This window comes from Heterodontus francisci, chromosome 18 (genome assembly GCF_036365525.1).
Source record: "Heterodontus francisci isolate sHetFra1 chromosome 18, sHetFra1.hap1, whole genome shotgun sequence".
Lineage (NCBI taxonomy): Eukaryota > Metazoa > Chordata > Chondrichthyes > Heterodontiformes > Heterodontidae > Heterodontus > Heterodontus francisci.
Window position 1 is genome coordinate 76863601 of NC_090388.1, and position 23147 is coordinate 76886747.

At 44.7% G+C, this 23147-nt stretch overlaps 1 protein-coding gene across 3 annotated transcripts in view; it reads left to right on the forward strand.

Annotated features, from left to right (window-relative positions):
• LOC137379737 (E3 ubiquitin-protein ligase TRIM33-like) overlaps positions 1-22648 on the forward strand; it is a 163141-nt gene extending 140493 nt beyond the window's left edge. For all 3 annotated transcript variants that reach the window (XM_068051040.1, XM_068051041.1, XM_068051042.1), the window contains 5 exons: positions 10588-10925; positions 12359-12491; positions 14467-14544; positions 15301-15453; positions 22249-22648. In XM_068051040.1, coding sequence (XP_067907141.1) covers positions 10588-10925; positions 12359-12491; positions 14467-14544; positions 15301-15453; positions 22249-22470 — 924 coding nt within the window. In that variant the 3' untranslated portion in view covers positions 22471-22648. The remainder of the gene's footprint in view (positions 1-10587; positions 10926-12358; positions 12492-14466; positions 14545-15300; positions 15454-22248) is intronic.
• The last annotated feature ends 499 nt before the right edge of the window (positions 22649-23147 follow it).

The following is a 23147-nucleotide window of genomic DNA, read 5'->3' on the forward strand; positions in this document are numbered from 1 at the left end:
ATTTTCCAATAGCTTATCTTTCCAACACTTTTACAGATTTTATAACGGGTGCAAAATCCAAGCAGTTGTCAATTCTTGCAAGATGACTTTAGACCTATAGTTCCCAACCACTGGGGTTTTTCCTTAAATCATGTCTGGCTCTGTTGTAGACTGACTGACAGAGATTGCTCACTATGGTTAGTCAGTAACTCCATTATCAATGTCTCATGTGACAGCCAGGATGGAGGAGAGCAAACTCATTGGACATTGGTCTTGTGTAGCAATCCCTATGTAGGGAACAAATGGGTAATGTAGGGTAATGTGTGACTTTCCAGAGACTGTTGGAGCATGGCTCACTTCTACAGTTTAATGTATTGATTTAACAAATGGGCTTCACTCCTTGAAGCTAAACTGAGCACAAGTACTTCTCTGCCTCCTGACTCCATTCTGCTCCTGTTGTTCATCTTCTGTTTTCTCCAGCCTCCACCTCCGATACTTTTACACGAGATTTTTTTTGTCTTCCACCTTTGATTGCTCCCTCAGCCCAATTCCACATCACTCTGTAGTTTCATCCATCATGCCACCGATTTCCCACTCCCTCCTAACCCTGGGAAATAGTGATCATAATACCATTGAATTCCATGTTATGTTTGAAAGTGACATACTCCAGTCACAAACAAGCACCCTAAACTTAAAGCCAATTATGTAGGTATGAGGGGAGAACTGGCTAAGGTAAACTGGGTAAATAGACTAAAGGGTATGGCGGTAAATGAACAGTAGGAAACCTTTAAAGAAATAGTTCAACAAAAATACATTCCATTGAAAAACAAAAACTCAGCAAGAAAGACCCATCCATGGCTCACTCAGGAAGTAGAGGATAGTATTAGATTAAAAGAAGAGGATTACAAAGTTGCAGAAAAGGGGAGCAATTTTGATTTTAGGGAGTGTTTAAGAAACCAGCAAAGGGCAACCAAAAATGATGATAAAGGAAAAAATAGAATGGGAGTATAAACTAGCCAGTAATATAAAAACAGATTGTAAGAGCTTTTATAGGTATGTAAAAAGGAAGAGAGTAGCTAAAGTAAACGTTGGTCCTTTAGAAGCAGAGACGGGTGAAATTATCATGGGGAATGAGGAAATTGCACAGGTAATGAACAAATATTTTGTGTCTGATTTCACAGTAGAAGACACAAGTTTCATGCCCGAAATAGATGATAACCTAAAGGGCTAAACTGAGTGAGGAAATTAATAGCAGTAGAGAAAAAGTATTGGAGAAACTTAAGGGACTAAAATCTGACAAATCCCTGGAACCTGATTGCTGACACCCTAGGGTTGTAAAAGAGATAGCTGCAGAGATAGTGGATGCACTAGCGATGATTTTCCAAAATTCCTTAGATTCTGCAATGGTCCCATCAGATTGGAAGTTGGCAAATGTTACACTGCTTTTTCAAGAAAGGATGGAGAGAGAAAGCAGGGAACTACAGGCCAGTTAGCCTAACATTAATCGTTGGGAAAATGCTGGAATCTATTATTAAGAAAGTCTTAACAATGCACTTAGAAAAGCACAGTATGATTATGTCACCATGATTTTACTAAAGGGAAATCCTATTTGACATATTTATTAGAGTTCTTTGAGGATGTAACTAGTACGAAAGATAAAAGGGGAACCAGTAGATAAAGTATACCTGGATTTCCAAAAGTCATTCGATAAGGTGCCACACAAAAGGTTAATATGTAAGATAAGGGCTCATGGAGTTGCGGGTAATATATTAGCATGGATAGAGGATTGATTAACATAAAGCAAAGAGTGGGCATAAACGGGGCATTTTCAAGTTGGCAAGCTGTGACTAGTGGAGTGCTGCAAGGATCAATGTTGGGACTTCAGCTATTTTCATCTAAGTCATAAAATATAGGTGGTAGAGACAAAGGGTAATGTATCTAATTTTGCTGCTGATACAAAGATAGGTGGAAAGGTAAGCTGCAGGGAGGATGTAGAGAGGCTGCAAAGAGATATAGACAGGTTAAGTGAGTGGGCAACAAGATGGCAGATGGAGTATAATGTAGGGAAGTGTGAAGTTATTCACTTTGGTCGTAAGAATAGAAAAGCAGAATATTTTTTTAAAAGGTGTGAAACTTGAAAGGGTTGATGTTCAAAGAGACTGGGTGTGCTTGTACAAGGAATGCAGAAAGTTAACATGCAGGTACAGCAAGCAATTAGAAAAGCAAATGGAATGTTGGCCTTTATTGCAAGGGGATTGGAGTACAGGAATAAAGAGGTTTTGTTGCATTTGTACAGGGTTTTGGGGAGACCACATCTGAAATACTATGATAAAAGCAAAATACTGCGGATGCTGGAAATCTGAAACAAAAACAAGAAATGCTGGATTCACTCAGCAGGTCTGGCAGCATCTGTGGAAAGAGAAGCAGAGTTAACGTTTCGGGTCAGTGACCCTTCTTCGGAACTGACAAATATTAGAAAAGTCACAGATTATAAACAAGTGAGGTGGGGGTTGGGCAAGAGATAACAAAGGAGAAGGTGCAGATTGGACCAGGCCACATAGCTGACCAAAAGGTCACGGAGCAAAGGCAAACAATATGTTAATGGTGTGTTGAAAGACAAAGCATTAGTACAGATTAGGTGTGAATATACTGAATATTGAACATCAGCAAGTGCAAACCTGAAGAAAAACAACCTGAAAAAAACAGTGGGTGAGCAAACTGAACAAACTAAGATGAACTGAAATAAATACAAAAAAAGATTGTAAAAAATGTAAAAAGGAATGCCAAAAAAAAAAGGAAGAAAAAATAACTAAAAATGAAAGTAAAGTGGGGGGCTGTCATGCTCTGAAATTATTGAACTCAATGTTCAGACCGGCAGGCTGTAGTGTGCCTAATCGGTAGATGAGATGCTGTTCCTCGAGCTTGCGTTGATGTTCACTGGAACACTCAGTGCTATGCGCCGCCATATGCACACACTGGACCTCTCTCTCCAGCAGCACCGTCTCACCTTATCTCAAATTTGTTCTACTCCGCAGTTTCATCTCATCTTACGTCTCATCCGACGCATTAACAAAAAACTTTTTTTCTTCCTTTCAGGTGTTAAGGAACGCAAGCTCCAGCAGCTGATGGGGACTAATGCCCCTCCAGATCCTCCTTCCGCTTCACTTCCCTCTGACCCCACCCCTTCTGATCTGACCCCTTGCCGTGTATTCACTATACCCTCTGACCTCCCCCTCTCTGATGCTGAGCGTTCTGTACTCAGCAAAGGTCTCAGTTTTATCCCCTTACGCCCCCACCTCAATGAATTTCGCGCTCGGCATGACGTTGAGCTCTTCTTCCGTCGCCTCCGCCTCCGGGCTCACTTCTTCGACCAGGAGTCCTCCCCCCGACCAGCAGACCCATTCACCCGCCTCCAGCATTCTCCCTCTACCTGGACCCCTCACCCTGGCCTCTTACCCGCTCTTGATCTCTTCATTGAAAACTGTCGGCGAGACATTGGTCGTCTCAATTTCTCTGCCCCCCTCACTCACTCTAACCTGTCCCCCTCTGAACTTGAGGCACTCCGTTCTCTCAGGTCTAACCCCGACATGGTCATCAAACCTGCAGACAAGGGTGGTGCTGTTGTTGTATGGCGTACCGACCTCTACCTTGCAGAAGCTCAACGCCAACTCACAGACACCTCTTCCTACCTCCCTCTGGACCATGACCCCACCACCGAACATCAAGCCACCGTCCAAAGGACTGTCACTGACCTCATCTCCTCTGGAGATCTTCCCTCTACAGCTTCCAACCTCATAGTCCCGCAACCCCGGACAGCCCGCTTCTACCTCCTTCCCAAAATCCACAAACAGGACTGTCCCGGCAGACCCATTGTGTCAGCCTGCTCCTGCCCAACTGAACTTATTTCTTCCTATCTAGACTCTCTCTTTTCTCCGCTGGTCCAGTCTCTTCCCACCTACATCCGTGACTCTTCTGACGCCCTACGTCATTTTGACAATTTCCAGTTTCCTGGTCCCAACCGCCTCCTCTTCACTATGGACGTCCAATCGCTCTACACCTCCATCCCCCACCAGGATGGTTTGAGGGCTCTCCGCTTCTTCCTGGAACAGAGGCCCAACCAGTCCCCATCCACCAACACCCTCCTCCGCCTGGCTGAACTTGTTCTCACATTGAACAACTTCTCCTTCAACTCCATGCATTTCCTTCAAGTAAAAGGTGTCGCTATGGGTACCCGCATGGGTCCTAGTTATGCCTGTCTTTTTGTGGGATATGTCGAGCATTCTTTGTTCCAGTCCTACTCAGGCCCCCTCCCCCAACTCTTTTTCCGGTACATTGATGACTGTATCGGTGCCGTTTCCTGCTCCCGCCCCGAACTAGAAAACTTTATCAACTTTGCTTCCAATTTCCACCCTTCTCTCACCTTTACATGGTCCATCTCTGACACTTCCCTTCCCTTCCTCGACTTCTCTGTCTCCATCTCTGGGGATAGGTTGTCTACCAATATCCATTATAAGCCCACTGACTCCCACAGCTACCTCGACTACACTTCTTCACACCCTACCTCCTGTAAGGACTCCATTCCATTCTCCCAGTTTCTCCGTCTCCGACGCATCTGCTCTGATGATGCTACCTTCCATGACGGTGCTTCTGATATGACCTCCTTTTTCCTCAACCGAGGATTTCCCCCCACTGTGGTTGACAGGGCCCTCAACCGTGTCCGACCCATTCCCCGCACCTCTACCCTCACCCCTTCCCCTCCCTCCCAGAACCGTGACAGGGTTCCCCTTGTCCTCACTTTTCATCCCACCAGCCTCCATATCCAAAGGATCATCCTCCGCCATTTTCGCCACCTCCAGCGTGATGCCACTACCAGTCGCATCTTCCCCTCCCTTCCCCTGTCAGCATTCCGAAGGGATCGTTCCCTCCGCGACACCCTTGTCCACTCCTCCATTACCCCCACCACCTCGTCCCCGTCCCAGGGCACCTTCCCTTGCAATCGCAGGAGGTGTAATACCTGCCCCTTTACCTCCTCTCTCCTCACTATCCCAGGCCCCAAACACTCCTTTCAGGTGAAGCAGCGATTTACTTGTACTTCTTTCAATGTAGTATACTGTATTCACTGCTCACAGTGTGGTCTCCTCTACATTGGGGAGACCAAGCGCAGACTGGGTGACCGCTTTGCGGAACATCTCCGCTCAGTCCGCAAGCAGGACCCTGAGCTTCCGGTTGCTTGCCATTTCGACACTCCCCCCTGCTCTCATGCTCACATCTCTGTCCTGGGATTGCTGCAGTGTTCCAGTGAACATCAACGCAAGCTCGAGGAACAGCATCTCATCTACCGATTAGGCACACTACAGCCTGCCGGTCTGAACATTGAGTTCAATAATTTCAGAGCATGACAGCCCCCCACTTTACTTTCATTTTTAGTTATTTTTTCTTCCTTTTTTTTTTTGGCATTCCTTTTTACATTTTTTACAATCTTTTTTTGCATTTATTTCATTTCATCTTAGTTTGTTCAGTTTGCTCACCCACTGTTTTTTTCAGGTTGTTTTTCTTCAGGTTTGCACTTGCTGATGTTCAATATTCAGTATATTCACACCTAATCTGTACTAATGCTTTGTCTTTCAACACACCATTAACATATTGTTTGCCTTTGCTCCGTGACCTTTTGGTCAGCTATGTGGCCTGGTCCAATCTGCACCTTCTCCTTTGTTATCTCTTGCCCAACCCCCACCTCACTTGTTTATAATCTGTGACTTTTCTAATATTTGTCAGTTCCGAAGAAGGGTCACTGACCCGAAACGTTAACTCTGCTTCTCTTTCCACAGATGCTGCCAGGCCTGCTGAGTGAATCCAGCATTTCTTGTTTTTGTTTCTGAAATACTATGTGCAGTTTTGGACTCCACATTTAAGAAAGGATATACTTGCATTGGAGGTGGTACAGCAAAGATTTACTAAATTGGTCCCTGGGGTGAGCGGGTTGTCCTATGATGAGAAGCTGAGTAAATTGGGCCTATATTCTCTGGAGTTTAGTAGAATGAGAGGCAATCTCATTGAAACATGTAAGGGTGGTGCAGTGGCTAGCACCGCAGCCTCACAGCTCCAGTGACCCGGGTTCGATTCTGGGTACTGTCTGTGCGGAGTTTGCAAGTTCTCCCTGTGACTGCGTGGGTTTCCGCCGGGTGCTCTGGTTTCCACCCACAGCCAAAGACTTGCAGGTTGATAGGTAAATTGGCTGTTGTAAATTGCCCCTAGTGTAGGTAGGTGGTAGGAGAATTGTGGGGATGTGGTAGGGAATATGGGATTAATGTAGGATTAGTAAAAATGGGTGGTTGATGGTCGGCACAGACTCAGTGGGCCAAAAGGGCCTGTTTCAGTGCTGTCTCTCTAAATAAAAATAAAATAAATAAAAACTAAGATTCTGAAGGGGCTGGATAGGGTAAACACTGAGAGGTTGTTTCTGCTAGTCAAGAAATCCAAAACACGGGGGCACAGTCTCAGGATAAGGGGTTGATCATTTAGGACTGAGATGGAGAAATTACTTCATTCAAAGGGTTGTGAATCTTTGGGATTCTGTACCCCAGAAGGTTGTGGATGGATGCTGCATTGTTGAATACATTTCAGGCTAATATAGATAGATTTTACGTGTCTCAGGGAATCAAGGCGTATGGGAAGCGGGCAGTAAAGGCCTGCTACCTGACCCGAACCTGACGGGACCAGACGACATGTGTCAGGTTCAGGTTGGGTCGCTGTTCTGGGTCTGGCTTTCGGGCTCAGGTCAGGTCAGGTCGGGCCGGGTCCAGGTCGGACACGCACAGTAGTAAGTCTTAAAAGTAAAAAACCTACCTGAGCTGGGAGTCTGGAATGTCGAAGAGGGAAACTCTGAGTCTGTGTAGTGAGCGAGTGAGCCATGTCATCACGCTCATGCTGCAGCTTCCTGCAGAATGGGATACGCAAGGTAGGTAAAGGGAACATTCCGGTGGTCGAGCTTGGGTTGGGTCGGGCAAGGGGAAAAAAAAAATGGAGGGTCTCAGGCCAGGTCGGGCTTGGGTCCGATGTGGTTCTGTCTGGATCGGGTTGGGTTTTTTTTCGTGACCTGAGCAGGCCTTGGCAGGCGGGAAAGTGGAATCCGAAGATCAGCCATGATCGTATTGAATGACGGAGCAGGTTCAATGAGCCACATGGTCTACTCCTGCTCCTATTTCTTGTGCTGTTGTGACCCAGCTGCCTTCTCTTGGCCTAATGCTTGCTGACATTGTTGATCGTTGTCTCTTGTGTAATGACTGCTGCCCTCTCCTTCAAATCTGCTGCTATTGACCCACTCTCCTCCTCCTCTCCACTCTACCCGTCTTTCCTCTGAGGTCCTCAATTACATCACTGCCACCCAGCTCTGAGCAGACCTGTCCCACTGATCTCCTGTCAAATGCCTCCATTCCAGATTCTGATTGCCCTAAGCACAGTCACTGACATTGTCCTCAACAGCAGTTCTCCTTTTCACTCTCCACTCTTGAATCCACATGACATGCAAATCATTAATTCAACAAAAATTTAAAAAAACTTTGGATGTTAAATATATATATTTTTTTTAATGTTGCTCGTGGAAAGGATGGAAGTTCATTAAATTTTGTAAACACTCGTCAGAAAATAATTGAGTCCAAGTCCATAGGATTGATTTTGCCAGCCCAGTACTTCCAGACAGCAGACCGGAAGCTTGTTGCACCTGTCCAGCCCCAGAATCCGGGCTAAGACTAGGGAAAGAGATCCTGATGACATTTTCCCCTTACTCGCCGACATTAACCCCAAGTGAGATTTGCATACAAATGCTAAACATGATTGTATCACATTTCTTTGGTATCTTAACATAAGACTAAAGCATCCGTATAGCATTAAACTGCACTGCCTTGGAGCCATCTTTCAGCTGAGATCTTAAACTGTGGCTCTGTCTGCCCTCTCAGGTGGCCGTAAATGATCCCATTGCACTAATTGAAGAGGAGCAGGGGAGTTCTCCCTGGCGTTCTGGCCAATATTTATCGCTCAACCAACATCACTTAACTTGGCTGCCATGTTTCCTACATTAAAACATTGGCTGCACTTCAAAAGTACTACTTTAGATGTAAAGTGTTGAGGGGATTGAAGGTGCTATAGAAATGCAAGTTCCTTCCATCTTCTTTCTTCACTGATGTAACACAATTTCAAGACCTGATTCTGCTATATATAAAAAAAATGGTTGCAGTTTCCTCCCTGCCTCAGTCTCCCCTTCCTGTTATCTACAAGCTTTTAAGACACATGAGGTGGCTAGCCAACTCATTGCTACTTTACTTCATCTACGGTTCTCCATTTGGTGGTGTATACACTGAGGAGCCTTGGCTTTTTGCCTGGGTTTCTTGGTTGAAAATTTAAGTAGCTATAACTAGCTGGGGTTCCCATAACTTTCCACAACCGGTGGACACCGCAGTGTGTTGGCTGGCACTGACGATTTAATTTAGATTTGTAAGTTTCCTTTTGTTTGGTTGGGACTTTATATTTAAGTAATTATGCTAGTTGTGCCTGCTCAGAGTTTGTGGGTTGTGGGGGGAGGGTGGGTGGCACTCGTAGAATTGTTTCTCTGTTGATAGCGGTTCAATCGAGTGGCATCCATATTGGCCAGCTCAAAGTATGCATGCGAACCAGTTGCAAAGTGAAGGCCTGTAGCATAAGCCAATGCTCACACACAGGGTGTGGGGGATGGAGGGAAATCTGATTGACCTGTAAGAGGTCTCCAAGAATTGACTTTTGTTTTTTAAATTACTCATTCTCACAACATGGATATCGCTGACAAGGCCAGCATTTGTTGCCCATAGTTAATTGCCCTTGAAAAAGTGGTGGAGAGCCGAACCCTTGAACTGTTGCAGTCCATGTGGTGATGGGTGGTTTCACTGTCGAATTGGGTGGGGAGTTTGAGGATTTTGTCCCAGTGATAATGAAGTAATGTTAATTATATATCCAAGTTGAGATTGTGTGATTTGGAGGGCTTGATGTTGCCATGTAGTTGTCATCGCTTGTTTTACGTGTGCTGCATCAACCGGTTCGTGTAACCAGATTTCTTGAACTGTGTGTTGTGCTTTGTTGCCTCTAATTGTCTGCTGGCACTGTGGAGAAGTGGTAAGGTCAAGAGGGCAGAAAAGTTCCTCTGTAAACTAGATACGTATCTCTGAGTAAGAAGTTTTTTTGATGGAGGCGGTGAGTGCTACATGGGGTTTGCAATTACTTGTAGACCAACTATCCTCATGTGAAGGATGGTTGACCATATTTCTGCAGGGCCTTTCTTAATCAGGCAATATGTCTGGGAGGATCCCAAAGATCACTGCTGTTGAATGAAAATCCCCTGCTGCTGGATTAACCAATTGCCCTTCAGTGGCAAGTTTAAAAAAATTTAATTCTTGGGATGTGGGTGCCGCTGTTATTTATTGCCCATGCCTAGTTGTCCTGGTGGGCCGCCTTGAGCTGCTGCAATCCATCTTTATAGCAGTTTGATACAACAGAGGGTAGTTATCATGCAGACCCCCACCAACCAAGAATGAGGTACATTGGTTTTGTCATATGAACATTGATTTTGAACTGTTGCTGGAGCAAAGAAATGACTTGATAAACAGATCAGCCATAGCTGGAAAAAATATTTGCATACTAACAGACTTGTGTAGACAAAGGACCATTCCCTGACACATTCCACCCACAATGGATGTTGATCACTGGACACTGAGGGGGTGAGGAATCGCATTCCAGGGCCTGCTGGGGTGATGCAATCCACAGCGGCCAGGACTGGTTGGACCAGCTGGTCACATGACTAACTGGCTGTTCCAGGGTTTTTTGAGCTAGCCACAGAGAGTTTGAACTCAGAGTGTCTGTTTGCTCCTGGACTGCAAAGACCTCTCCTGGCTGGCTCATCACAGCCTCTCATGTCTGCTCCCATCTCTTTCTCACGGAACTCCAAATCCACTGAAGACACAAACCCCAAGAGAGAAAGGTCTTTTACAGCGAACAAGGTTTAAGAAGAATACTGGGCCCCACGAAGAGCAAGATCTACCTACAATCAAGGGCTCTACAGCGAGCTTGAAGAACTGTCAGAAAAACCCTCTTCAGAGATTGCCTCAAACTTTTCCACTTTATTTTTCTTCTCTTTTCTGTCTCTATCTGCATGTGTATGCATGCTAGCATGGGTGTGTCGTGTATCAATGGCAGTTAACCGAATTAGAGTTTAAGTTTAATAAATTTCAACCTTTCTTTAAACCTAAGAAAACCTGTTTGTGCTGGTTTCTTTGCCTTATAACTGGAAAGCAGTGAACAAGGATTCACCAAGGGGGAGCTAAAAACACAGTTCTAAAAATTAAAACCTGTTACCAGGTGAAGGCTGAGAGGGACCCCTTTCTCACCTGGTCTTAACAGTAGTTAACAGTCAACCATATTTTGTGCAACTTTAAGGAGTTGGGAGCAGGTGATGCAGGATGTGCTGGGACCCAGTAAGGCAAGTCCTCAGTCTGTCCTTGTGAAGCGTCATATTGGCTTCTGTTCTGAACGCTACATTTTGTTCCCTTGTGACAACTGCTCCTGTTCTTTTTCTCTCCCCTGCAGTTAACTAATCAACAGAATAACACCACCCCTCTCCTGCCAAGTACGTTGGTGACGGACGGGAAGGTGGTCGTTTACCAACACGGAACGGCCAAAGCGGACCCTCCGGACAGCACGGCATCCCCCTCCTCCAATACTGCAGACCCCCACGACGGGCGGTCCCAGCCTGCTGGCGCCTCTCACAAGCCCGCGCGGTCCGGGGGAGACAACGGGAAAGAGGATGATCCGAACGAGGACTGGTGCGCAGTCTGTCAGAACGGGGGCGACCTGCTCTGCTGTGAGAAGTGCCCCAAAGTCTTTCACCTCGTCTGCCATGTGCCAGCTCTGCTCAACTTTCCAAGGTAAGGAAACATGCACCACATCTGCCCCCAACCCCCCACCCCTGCACTCACTCGGGCAAATGGAGAGTATTCCATAACACTCCTGACTTGTAGATGGTGGACAGGCTTTGGGCACTCGGGATATGAGTTAGTATTTATATGGCAGCTCTGGTTGACTTCAGTGCTGTGAAATAGAACAATTCAAGCGCTTATTGTCAGCACTGGGATGTTAATTCATTTAGATATTTCCTCGACTGTGTCCTGATCACATTCCTCAGAAACACCCTCTCTGTTTCCACACACCAGCCATCAATCTATAGAACAAGCTTGCTTAGGGAGATGGCGGTAGCAGTTGGAATTGATTAATTGAAATGCAAATTAGATTTTCTTTAAAAACAAATTTGGAATACAGTATATGAGGAATTTGTGATGTGATGTGGTAAGTGTAACATCCTTGGGAGAAGCAGGTGACTTTGGGCCTATGGTTCCCAAAGCTCTCCACCACTGGGGTTTTCCTCGTCTCATGTCTCCGTCTGCTGTAGACTGATAGAGATTGATTGTTATGATAAGTTAACAATTCCATTGTCATTGTATCATGTGACTACCAGGATGGGAGAAGGGAACTGGATGGAGTTTGGTCTTTTTTCTTCTTGCAATTCCTTTGTTTCATCCTGCGGGCCTCTCTCTGAGTAAGATTGCCAACTTCATGTCAAATTTGGAGCAGTTTTGTGTTTTGGGCCCATTGAGACAGTCATCAGATGGAGGAGTATTTGCTCCCCTCAGTCTGGACTGAATTTAAACCTAATAGCCAGAGGTGTTAGGCTGGTGTCTAACCCACAGTGCCAACTAGTAATGCTCGAAGAGAACATTTTGAAGTCAGTGTTTGCTTTGGATTTTGATTCGATCTCTTTGACAGTATTTGCAATTTCATTGGAAAAAACCCCATAGGTGACCAAACACACACATCAGTGGCAAATAAAGGTACAATGTTTGAAAACTACCCCTATTATGAATTGATGGTGGTTTTAACAAATACTATAGCGCAGGGGACTTCTCCCCAGTGCCCTCGCCAATACTAATCCCTCAACGAAAGTAACTTCTTAAAAAAAATTATCTGACCATTTATCACAATGCTGTTTGTGGGATCTTGCTGAGCATACATTGGCTGCTGTGTTTCCTACATTACAACAGCGACGACATTTGAAAAGTGCCTCATTTGCTGTGATGCACTTTGGGATGTTCTGAAGTCGTGCAAGGTGTCATATAAATGCAGGCTTCTCCTTAAAAGCTCCGACTGTTCCAGAGGTTTGGTAGGTTTGTTTGGTGAGATGTGCTGGGTGAGCTGAATGGGCCTCTAAGTCTGCGCTGATCTTTGTATCTGTGTCATGTAGTACGTGGACTAGCTGAATATTGCAAGAGTCCTGTCTGTTGCTGAACTGATTTATTTTGTTTAGCGGAGAGTGGATCTGCACATTCTGTCGTGACCCAGTGAACCCGGAAGTGGTGTACGACTGTGATGACCAGTGGCAAGCAGGTGAGAAGAGGAAAGGCGGGGGAGCCTCTGAGATGGCCCCAATCGATCAAAGGGTACGTCTGTGCAATGGTTCCGCTACTTGTGGAGACAGATAAGATGGTTTCTTTCCTTGTATTTGGTGGGATAGGAGTGAAGGAGGGATAAAATAGATGCTGTCGTGGACATTTTATTTTTAGTCTTCACACCTTGTCAGGAGGAATTAGCCATGGCTCAATGGGTAGCACACTGGCCTCTGAGTCAGTAGATTGTGGGTTCAAGCACCACTCTAGAGACTTGAGCACAAAAATCTGGGCCGACATTCCAGTGCAGTACTGAGGGAGTGCTGCGCTGTCAGAGGTACTGGTCTTTTAGATGAGACATTAAACCGAGGCCCCAGCTGTGCTCTTGGTGTTCTGATCAATATTTATCCCTCAACCAACATCACTAAACAGATTATCTGGTTACTATCTCATTGCTATTTGTGGGATCTTCCTGTGTGCAAGTCGGCTGCCACATTGCTATATTACAACTGTGACTACACTTCGCACGTATGTATTTGGCTCTTAAGCAAGTTAGGACATCTTGAAGTTTTGAAATGTGTTACATAAATGCAAGTTCTCGTTCTTTCTTATACTGATCTGTAAATTTGAATCCAAAGTGATTTTCAGTTGCTAAAATTTATTTACAAAATTGTGGGATTACTATCCTGCATAATAACACCTCGTCTCCTTAATTCTGCGGCCAGTGCCCTGTTTCTCTGAGCACCCAAGTGTGAGGATCCTAAAATTCAGATGAATGACTGCTCCATCCAACATTGTTCACTAATGTTTTTTGGGCCAAACATCCCAATTGGGGTGCTGCTTTCCGGAATACTACACCATGGAATATTGGGACATTGTTCTGTTTCCTACGATTTCCCACACAGTTGCTGTAGGCAGAGAATTGAGGGCATTCTGTTTGGCCGATGGTTCTGTTTTAATGGGATTGTTTTCACTTAGTGTATGGATGCTGGGATAATACTAGATCTGAACAGCGACAACCCTGAGAGAGGGAATATTAGTCAGTCTCAGCTCAGTCAGAACCCCTCAGCCAGACAGGCCATGCATTGAGGTGCAGAGGTACATTATCACAAGAGCCGGTGGTGATGGGGGCAGGGTCAAAGGTCAGAAATGGCCTATAGGCTGTTGTTTGACTACTTATGAATCTGTTGAAGAAAATTACAAACAAAAAGCAAAACACTGCTGGAAATTGGAAATAACAGAAAATGCTAGGAAACATTCAGCATCTTTTGGCGAGAGATCCAAGAGTTAATGTTTCAGGCCAATGACCTTTCAAAAGTGCTCATTGACATGATGTATGAACTCTGTTTCTCACTCCACCAATACTGCCTGACCTGCTTGCTGACTGTTTCCAGCATTTTTTGCATTGTAATATCTACAAGTTGGGAGTAGAGTTGCCTGAAATCGGCTACAATCAGAGTGTGGGAATGAAGTGTCTGGCTTTTGGGAGGGGAGGTGGTGGTGCAGTTCTGAATTGAGTCTCCAGAGACTGTGCGGTGCAGAGAGTAGGGTGCTTAGTTGGTAGCATTCTCTCCTGAGTCGAAAGGCTGTGTGTTCAAGTCCCACTTCAGGGACTTGAGCATAAATTCTAGAAGAGCACTTCAGTGCAGTACTGAAGAAGTGCTGAACTGTTAGAGGTGTCGTCTATTGGGTCAGACATTAAACTAAGGCTCCGTCTGCCCTCTCAATTGAATGTAAAAGATCCTGTGGCACTATTTTGAATCAGAGCAGGGCAGCTCTTCCAGTGTGAGAGTCAATATTTATCCTTCAACAACATCATAAAACTGATAATCTGGCCATTATCACAGTGCTGTTTGTGGGATCCTGCTGTGTGCAAATTTGCTGCCTCGTTTTCTACATTGCAACAGCAACTCCATTTCAATAGCACTTCATTGGCTGAAAAACACTTCGGGACATCTTGAGCTCATGAAAGGCGCTATATAAATGCAGGTTTCTCTTTGGGAGTGTGATGGATGTATATTTCTTACAGAAATGTGAGAGCCTGCTGCTGTTGATGTACTGTGATGAGCTGAGTGTTGCTTTCCAAGAACCCGTTCCTGCTTCAGTTGTAAGTATTTGTGTCTGCGTTCCCCCCCCCCCCCCCCCCCCCCCCAGTATTTTCCCCCCTTCGCTCCTGAAAGTGCTGGGTCACTGCACACTCACGAGGCATTCGTCTGTATCACACTCCAGGGGCCTTTCTGTAGGTGTGAGGCAGGGTATCTGACCATCAAGGGCATAACAACTGAGCTCCAGGTCATCTGCCAGCCTACAGGGATCACTGGTAACATTCAGAGGAGGCTTGTCTCGGGAATCAAAAGAAGGAACTTTGTCTAATTGTAGCAGTCGGAAGGTTGGGGTGGTTGGAGAATTCCCTGTATGTAGCAATTGGAAGAGGGGTGGATTTCCCTGCATGTCGCAATTGGAAAAGGGGGAGGGGGGTTCTCTCTCTCTTGCATTTGAAGGGACAGTGTTCCCTGTCTGTAGCCATCGGGAGGGGGGGATCTCCTGGGTAATTTTAGTCAAGCTTTTTAAAAGCAGGGAAGTATTCATTACTGATTAGGCATGAAGATACTGCCATGTCGGGTGAGACTGGAATCCTGTGTAGGTCAAACTGGATAGGGGTGGCACATTTCCCTTCCATGATAGACATTCTCTGGTTCACCAATTTCTAAATGTATTGAATTCAGTTTCAGATAATGGGATATGAATTCACCCTCTGGGTTGCTAGCCCGGTACCAGGCTGCTATACCTGCTGCCTACTTTCTTTGTATCTTATTGCCATTAACCTCATTGATCTTAAGAGGAGGCTGCTTGTTTCTGGCAGGTTCCTGACTACTACAAGATCATAAAGAAACCAATGGACATGTGTACTGTGAAGATTAAACTGCAGAAGCAACACACACAGCACTATCAGAGAGCCGAGGAGTTTGTGGCAGATGTTAGACTGATCTTTAAGAATTGTGAGGAATTCAATGAGGTAAGAGGCAATAATAAAACAGTCAGTTTGCAGCCTGTACACTGTTGAGTCATTGGGACCGCACTTGACTGTTTGAACACTAACTCAGCAGAGCAGGTCAGTCCCAGGTTTGATTGGCAGTCAGTGATTTCGGATGATTTGTTGGGAGAAAGGACAGGATGGGTTGGGTGGGAGACGGGTGGGGTGCAGTTTAGGATGGTTTGGGTGGTGGAGGGGTGCTGTTTGTGACCTTAGGGAAGAGAGGGGCAGAAAACAATCTCCTGATTTTAATCCATTGGCACTGTCTGGGTATTGGGCCAGGCAGGATTTCCATTGGGCTCAGTAGTGATGCCCTTAAGTTTCAAATGATCCGCTGGCACTCACTTTCTAGGGGAGATGGTGGTGTAGTGGTGAGGCCACTGAGCTAGTAATCCAGAGACCCAGGCTAATGCCCTGGGGACTCGGGTTCAAATCCCACCACGGCAGCTGGTGGAATTTAAGTTCAGTTAATTAATTCATATCTAGAATTGAAAGCTAGTCTCATTGGTGCCATGAAACTATCATCAATTGAAGTAAAAACTATCATCAATTGACGGTTCTCAAATGCCCTTTAGGGAATGAAATCTGCTGTCCTTACCTGGACTGACCTACATGTGACTCCAGACCCACAGCAATGTGGTTGACTTTTAACTGCCCTCTGAGATGGCCTAGCAAGCCACTCACTTGTCAAGGGCAATTAGAAATGGGCAACAAATGCTGGCCTTGCCAGCGATGCCCGCATCCCATGAAAGAAGCACAACACGAATGGCCATATTTTGGAGAACTGCTACCTTTCTTTGGACCTGAACACCAATGAAAGGGAAGACTAGAAAAACAAATTATTCTGGAAAAAGTTACCTTTTCTCGATTTTAAATTCATCAGCGTGAGGAATGTGCCTCTAGTTCCAAGTTAAAATGGGAGCTGTGACAGACTCCGAACAATTTGCACTATCCAGGCCTTCAAAGATTGGTCAAAAGGAAAAAAATAAACAACTAAGTCTGAGGCATCTATTTACATTAGAAATAAGGGCAGGTGTAGGCTATACAACCCCTTGAACCTGCTCCGCCATTTAATAAGATAATGGCTGAACTTCTACCACAACTCCACTTTCTGGCACTGTCCCCCTATTCCTTGATTCCCTTCGTACCCAAATATCTATCAATTTCAGTCTTGAATATACTCATCAACTGAGTATCCAAAGCCTTTGGGTAGAGAATTCCAAATATTCACAATCCTCTGAGTGACGACTGTAAATAACTGAGGCCCAAGCATAGATTCTTGCAGCAGCTCACTAGTTCCAACTGCAAACCTGAAAATGATCTGTTTATTCCTACTTTCAGGTTTCTGTCTGTTGACCAATCCTCAGTCTGTGCTAATATATTTCCCCCATCCCATGAGCCCTAATCTTGTGTGGCATCTTATTGAATGCCTTTTGAAAATCCAAATATACTACATCCGCTGGTTCCCCTTACTAACCCTGCTAGTTACACCCTCAAACAAAAATAGATTTGTGAAACAGGATTTCCCCTTCTGTATAAACTCTGTTGATTCTGATTTTATAAGTGCTCTGTTACCACATTCCTAATAATATATTCAAACATTTTCTCTACTACTGCTGTCAAGCGTGTCCTTTATGTGGCTTAGCATCAGATTTTGATTTATAATGCCCCTGTGAAGCACCTTGGGATGTTTTACGTAGCACCTTTAACATAAATGCAGGTTGTTGTTGTAACTGGCCTGTAGTTCCCTATTTTCTCTTCCTCTCCTTTCTTGAATAACAGGGGTTATGTTGGCCACCTTCTAATCCACAGGGACTGTTCCAGAATCAAGGGAATTCTGCAAGATCACAGCTAATGTATCCACCATCTTTGTAGCCACTTCTTTTAAAACACTAGAATGTAGGCCATCAAGACCAAGGGACTTGTCAGCTTTTAGTCCCATTAATTTCTCCAGTACGATTTCTTTAAACACTTTAAGTTTCTTGCTCTCATTAGATCCTTGGTTCCTGCTATTTCCAGTGTGTTTCTATTATGAAGACATTAAAAATATTTGTTTAACTTTCTTATTTCTCCTGCCTCTGTCTCTGTGAGACCCAGTTTTATTTCAATTAATCATTTTCCTTTTATGTATTTGTAGAAACTCTTAGAATCTTTATTATTTTCTTTTTGCTAGTTTCTGTTTGCTCCCTCTAAATTTCGTAGTTCTCTTGCTGTTTCTAATATCTTCCCAATCCTTAGGCTTGCTACTCTTTGACAAGACTTTATGCCTCGTCTTTTAAAATAATACTATTGTTAACTCCTCTCGTTAGCCACGGTTGGACTACTTTTCCTTTGAAGGTTTTGTTCTTCGAGGGAATGCATGTTCGTTGAGCGTTTTGAATTATTTATTTAAATCTTCTCCATTGCTTATCGACTATGATATATTTTAATCTAATTTCCCAATCTACTTTAGCCAATTTGCCTCTCATATAATTGACTTTGTTTAAACTTAAGACCCTAGGTTTGGACCTTACTTTTAAACTCGATATGAAATTATAGCATATTATGATCACTCTTCCCCAGAGGGTACTTGGCTTTAAGATTACTAATTAACCCTGTCTCATGCCACAATACTAGATCTAAAATAGCCTGTATCCTAGTTTGTTCCTCAACATATAATATTTGGGTACAAAAATATTGACTGGCTGCAACTTCGCTATTTGGCTATACTGGGATATCATTACAGAATTTGTTAAAAATGGTTAGAAATGTTTTTTTTTAAAAAAGGCAGCTTTCAGAATGATACCTCATGCACAGTTGCAGCTTGTAATATAAAAGGTACAGAGGTGGAAAAGGCTCTGCAGTTTATTCAGCTGCTCCTGAAAGCGAATATCGCTCGATCAATCCCTTCCCTCAGACAGTTCAACTCTCAAACAGCTTGACAGGACCTCAGATTAGTGTCTTGTCGAAAAGGCTGGCACTCCCTTGATGCTGCACTGGAGACTTGATCTGTAAATGTGCTCAAGTCCTATTTTGAAGCCATGACTTGCTGACTAAGAGTCGCACCACTGAGTCAAGCTGATGACCCGCAAGTGTCACGTAAATTTATCCCACCGCATGGCATCAGGCTTTAACTTTGGCCCATTGCATATTATCTCTTCCCTGTCCTTTTATTTATGAGTAAGATTTGTCTCCACAACCTCAGCTATGCTTGTTTCCCTAATCTGTTAGGTTGTGAGTAAGTTGAGTGCATTTTGGCTGCCACTTCAGCTCAGTCCATTACTTCCATCTCCCTTTTTTTCTCCTTGGTCCTTTGAAAGTGAAGTAGTTCAATCTGAAGCCAGGGTGTTAAATTTGAACAAAGGAAATTATGAAAGTATGAGGGGCAAATTGGCTGAGGTGGATTGGGAAAATACATTAAAAGGTATGACAGTACATAGGCAATTGATAATCTTTAAAGAATTATTACATAGTTTACAGCAACTATACATTCCTTCAAGGCACAAAAACCCCAAAAGTAAAGGCAGTCAACCGTGGATAACAAAGGAAGTTAAAGATTGTATAAGATTAAAGGAAAAGGCCTATAAAGTAGCCAGAAATAGTAGTAAACCTGAGGATTGGGAGGATTTTAGAATACAGGAAAGGAGGACGAAGAAACTGATAAAGAAAGGGAGAATTGAATAGGAATGTAAGCTAGCAAAAAATATAAAAACGTACTGTAAAAGCTTCTGTAGGTAGGTAAAAAGGAAACGTTTGGCTAAGACGAATGTGGGTCCATTACAGGCAGAGTCAGGAGAATTTATAATGGGGAATAGAGAAATGGCAGAGAAGCTAAATGATTACTTTGTGTCTGTCTTCACTGAGGAAGATACAAGAAATCTCCCAGAATTAGAGATCCAAGGGACTAGGGGAAATGAGGAATTGAAGAAAATTAGTATTAGTAAGAAGGTTGTATTGGAGAAATAAATGGAGCTGAAGGTTGATAAATCCCCAGGACCTGATTTTCTACACACCAGAGTGTTGAAAGAGGTAGCTATGGAGATAGTGGATGCATTGGTGATCATCTTCCAAAATTCTGTAGACTTTGGAGCAGTTCCTGCAGATTGGAAGGTAGCAAATGTCACCCCACTATTTAAGAAGGGAGGGAGAGAGAAAACAGGGAATTACAGACCTGTTAGCCTTACATCAGTCATTGGGAAAATGCTAGAATCTATTCTAAAGGATGTGATACATGGACACTTAGATAATAATGATCTGATTGGGCAGAGTCAACATGGATTTATGAATGGGAAATCATGTTTGACAAACCTATTGGGGTTTTATGAGGATGTTAGTAATAGAATTGATAAAGGGGAGTCGGTGGACATGGTATACTTGGATTTTCAAAAGGCCTTTGATAAAGTCCCCTACAGGAGGTTGGTGAGCAAAATTAAAACACATGGGATAGGAGGTAATTTATTTTTTTATTCAGAGATACAGCACTGAAACAGGCCCTTTTGACCCACCGAGTCTGTGCCAACCATCAACCACCCATTTATACTAATCCTACATTAATCCCATATTCCTGCCACATCCCCACCTTCCCTCAATTCCCCTACCACCTACCTATACTAGGGGCAATTTATAATGGCCAATTTACCTATCAACCTGCAAGTCTTTGGCTGTGGGAGGAAACCGGAGCACCCGGCGAAAACCCACGCGGTCACAGGGAGAACTTGCAAACTCCGCACAGGCAGTACCCAGAATTGAACCCGGGTCGCTGGAGCTGTGAGGCTGCGGTGCTAACCACTGCGCCGCCCTAATATACTGGCATGGGATTAAGGATTGGTTAACAGGCAGAAAACAGACAGTAGGAAAAATGGGTCAACGGGTCACATTGGAAGGCTGTGACTAGTACGGTACTGCAGGGATCAGTGCTTGGGGCCCCAGCTGTTCACAATATATAGCAATGATTTGGATGTGGCGACCAAGCTCATGGCTGACACAAAACTAGGTGGGAATGTGTGTTGTGAGGAAGATGCAAAGTGGCTTCAAGGGGATTTGGAAAGACTTGGTGAGTGGGCAAGAATGTGGCAGATGGAATATAATATGGAGAAATGTGAGGTTATCCACTTTGGTAGGGGGAACAAATGTGCAGAGTATTTCTTAAATGGTAAGAGATTAGAAAGTGCAGATGTACAAAGGGACCTGGGTGTCCTTGTCAATAAGTCACTGAAAGCTAACATGCAGGTGCAGCAAGCAATTAAGAAGGATAATGGTATGTTAGCCTTTATCGCAAGAGGATTTGAATACAGGAGTAGTGAAGTCTTGCTTTAATTGCACAGAACCTTGATTAGACTTGGAGTACTGTGTGCAGTTTTGGTTCCCTTACCTTAGGAAAAATATTATTGCCATAAAGGGAGTGCAACGAAGGTTCACCAGACTTGTTCCTGGGATGGCAGGACTGTCCTATGAAGAGAGATTGGGGAAACTGGGTCTGTATTCTCTAGAGTTTTGAAGAATGAGAGGAGATCTCATTGAAACCTACAAAATACTTAAAGGGATAGACAGGGTAGATACAGGTAAGATGTTTCCCCTGCTTGGGGAGTCTACAACCAGGGGTCACAATTTCAAAATAAGGGGGAAGCCACTTAGGACAGAGATGAGGAGTTATTTCTTTACTCAGAGGGTTGTGAATCTTTGGAATTCTCTTACCCAGAAGGCTGTGGAAGCTCAGTCATTGAGTATGTTTAAAGTAGAGATTGACAGATTTCTAAATACAAATGACATAAGGGATATGGGGATAGTGTGGGGAAAAAAGCATTGAAGTGAATGATCAGCCATGGTCGTATTGAATGGTGGAGCAGGCTCGATGGGCTGAATAGCCTACTCCTGTTCCTATGTTTTCCCTCCCTTCCTGACACCCAGCAGTGCCATATTTCAGACCTCCACTCTGAATTAATTCCCCCCCCCCCACCCACTCTCGCAAGTTCCTGCCACAGCCGACCGCTGCTCCTCCCTCCTCCTGCTACACCAAGCTTTAATTCCCCTTGCAGAATAAACCCTTGCCTTTCCTTTTCCCCTCTTGCCATTCTCTGAAGAAACCATCCAGGCACAGTCAATCCCATCCTCCTCTCTCCTACCTTCTGATCCAGTGTGCCCACTGGAAGCTAATCTCACCAACCTCCTACCAGTCCCGCTCACCACTACCCCGATGGACTCTGCCAGTGGATCAACAGTCACCCCCCTCTCCCTCCACATTCCTTCCAGAATGTTGACTCACTCCTGTACAAGGCCCTGGCCAACCACAACTGTATTGTGGGTGATGATGGTGACATTGTGGCTTTGACTGAAATTAGTCTCATGGAGGTGACTTCTTACTGCAGCCTCACCACGTGACTATCCATCGTACCAACTGCTCTACCTAATACACTTTATGGTGTGGTTGTTATCACCAAATCAGAGTGAGGCCCCTTCCTGTACTCCCTTTGGTACCTTTGACTTCACCTTACTCCATTCACCACCTCTCTAAAATCCTCATTCTCTACCACAGCACGAGCTTGTCACCGAGATATTCATCCTGCTTTTCTCCTCACCCACCCTCCAATAAGCAACTCCTTTATCCTCAGTGATTTCAATCTGTATCTGAGCTCCCCTTGCCCTCTTCCCCCTAGAGGAACTGAAACTTTGGGAGCTGCATGGCACAAGGGCAGAGCTCATTAATCGGCTGCCATCTGGTGCCTTTGTGGAATGGCCCAGATCGCGACCGGCACAGTGAGCCTCCATTATAAAAACACATTTGCTTCCTTTTCCTTGCAGCCGGATTCTGAGGTGGCTCACGCCGGCAGGACCTTGGAGCAAATCTTTGAGGCGAAGCTCATGGCGCTGTTTCCAGACAGGACATTCCCACCACTGGCATCCACCAAATCAGACTCCGAGTACACGAAAGTTAATGCCGACTCCGAGGACGATGACGAAGATGTTGTCCAGCCTCGGAGAAAGCGTTGCAAAGGAAGAGAGAGCCCCATCTTCATCAAATGACCGCAAAAGAACCTTCTCTTGTTAAATAGACTCGGTGAGGACTGTAATATTTGTATCATAGAAATAATATTTAAGAGAGAAACAATGCTTGAAAAATCTAGTTAGTGATGAACACTATTCTGTATTAGAATTACAAACCAGCAGGTGGTAAATTAAATACATTTCTGCTACCTCACAATCATGTCTGCCTGTTTGTTTGTGAATCTCAGTGACGTTACATTTCAGTCGCAGCTCAGAATCGCACCCAGTAAGGGGAGAGATTTTCACTTGAGAATCGGGGGTTGATGGGGGCAGTAAGAGACGAAAGATGGGGCCCAAGCTCCTCCTGACTCCGCATAATTACCGCTGGCTGCTGTCAATCTACCCTCTCTCCCGCCCTAGGTGTCCCGTCCCCTCCCCCTCCACCTTTGAGTACCTACCTGAAAGCCTCTGCTGTCGTCCCAGCTACCCGACATTCCTGACGCCCAAAAGCAACGAGCTGCCTCAGGACCCCTGTTTGGTGTCCGCAGATCGCCTGTCAAATTGAAATGAGGCCAGGGACTCAAAAATCACTGCAGGCTCTTGCCCACCAGAATGGGCAGTCAGCCAGTGCTCTCCACCAGTTGTCCGTCATAAAGTTAAAATCTCCCCCAATGTGGTGTTTGAGAGCGATACTGCAAAACCTGTTGCTAAGGTGG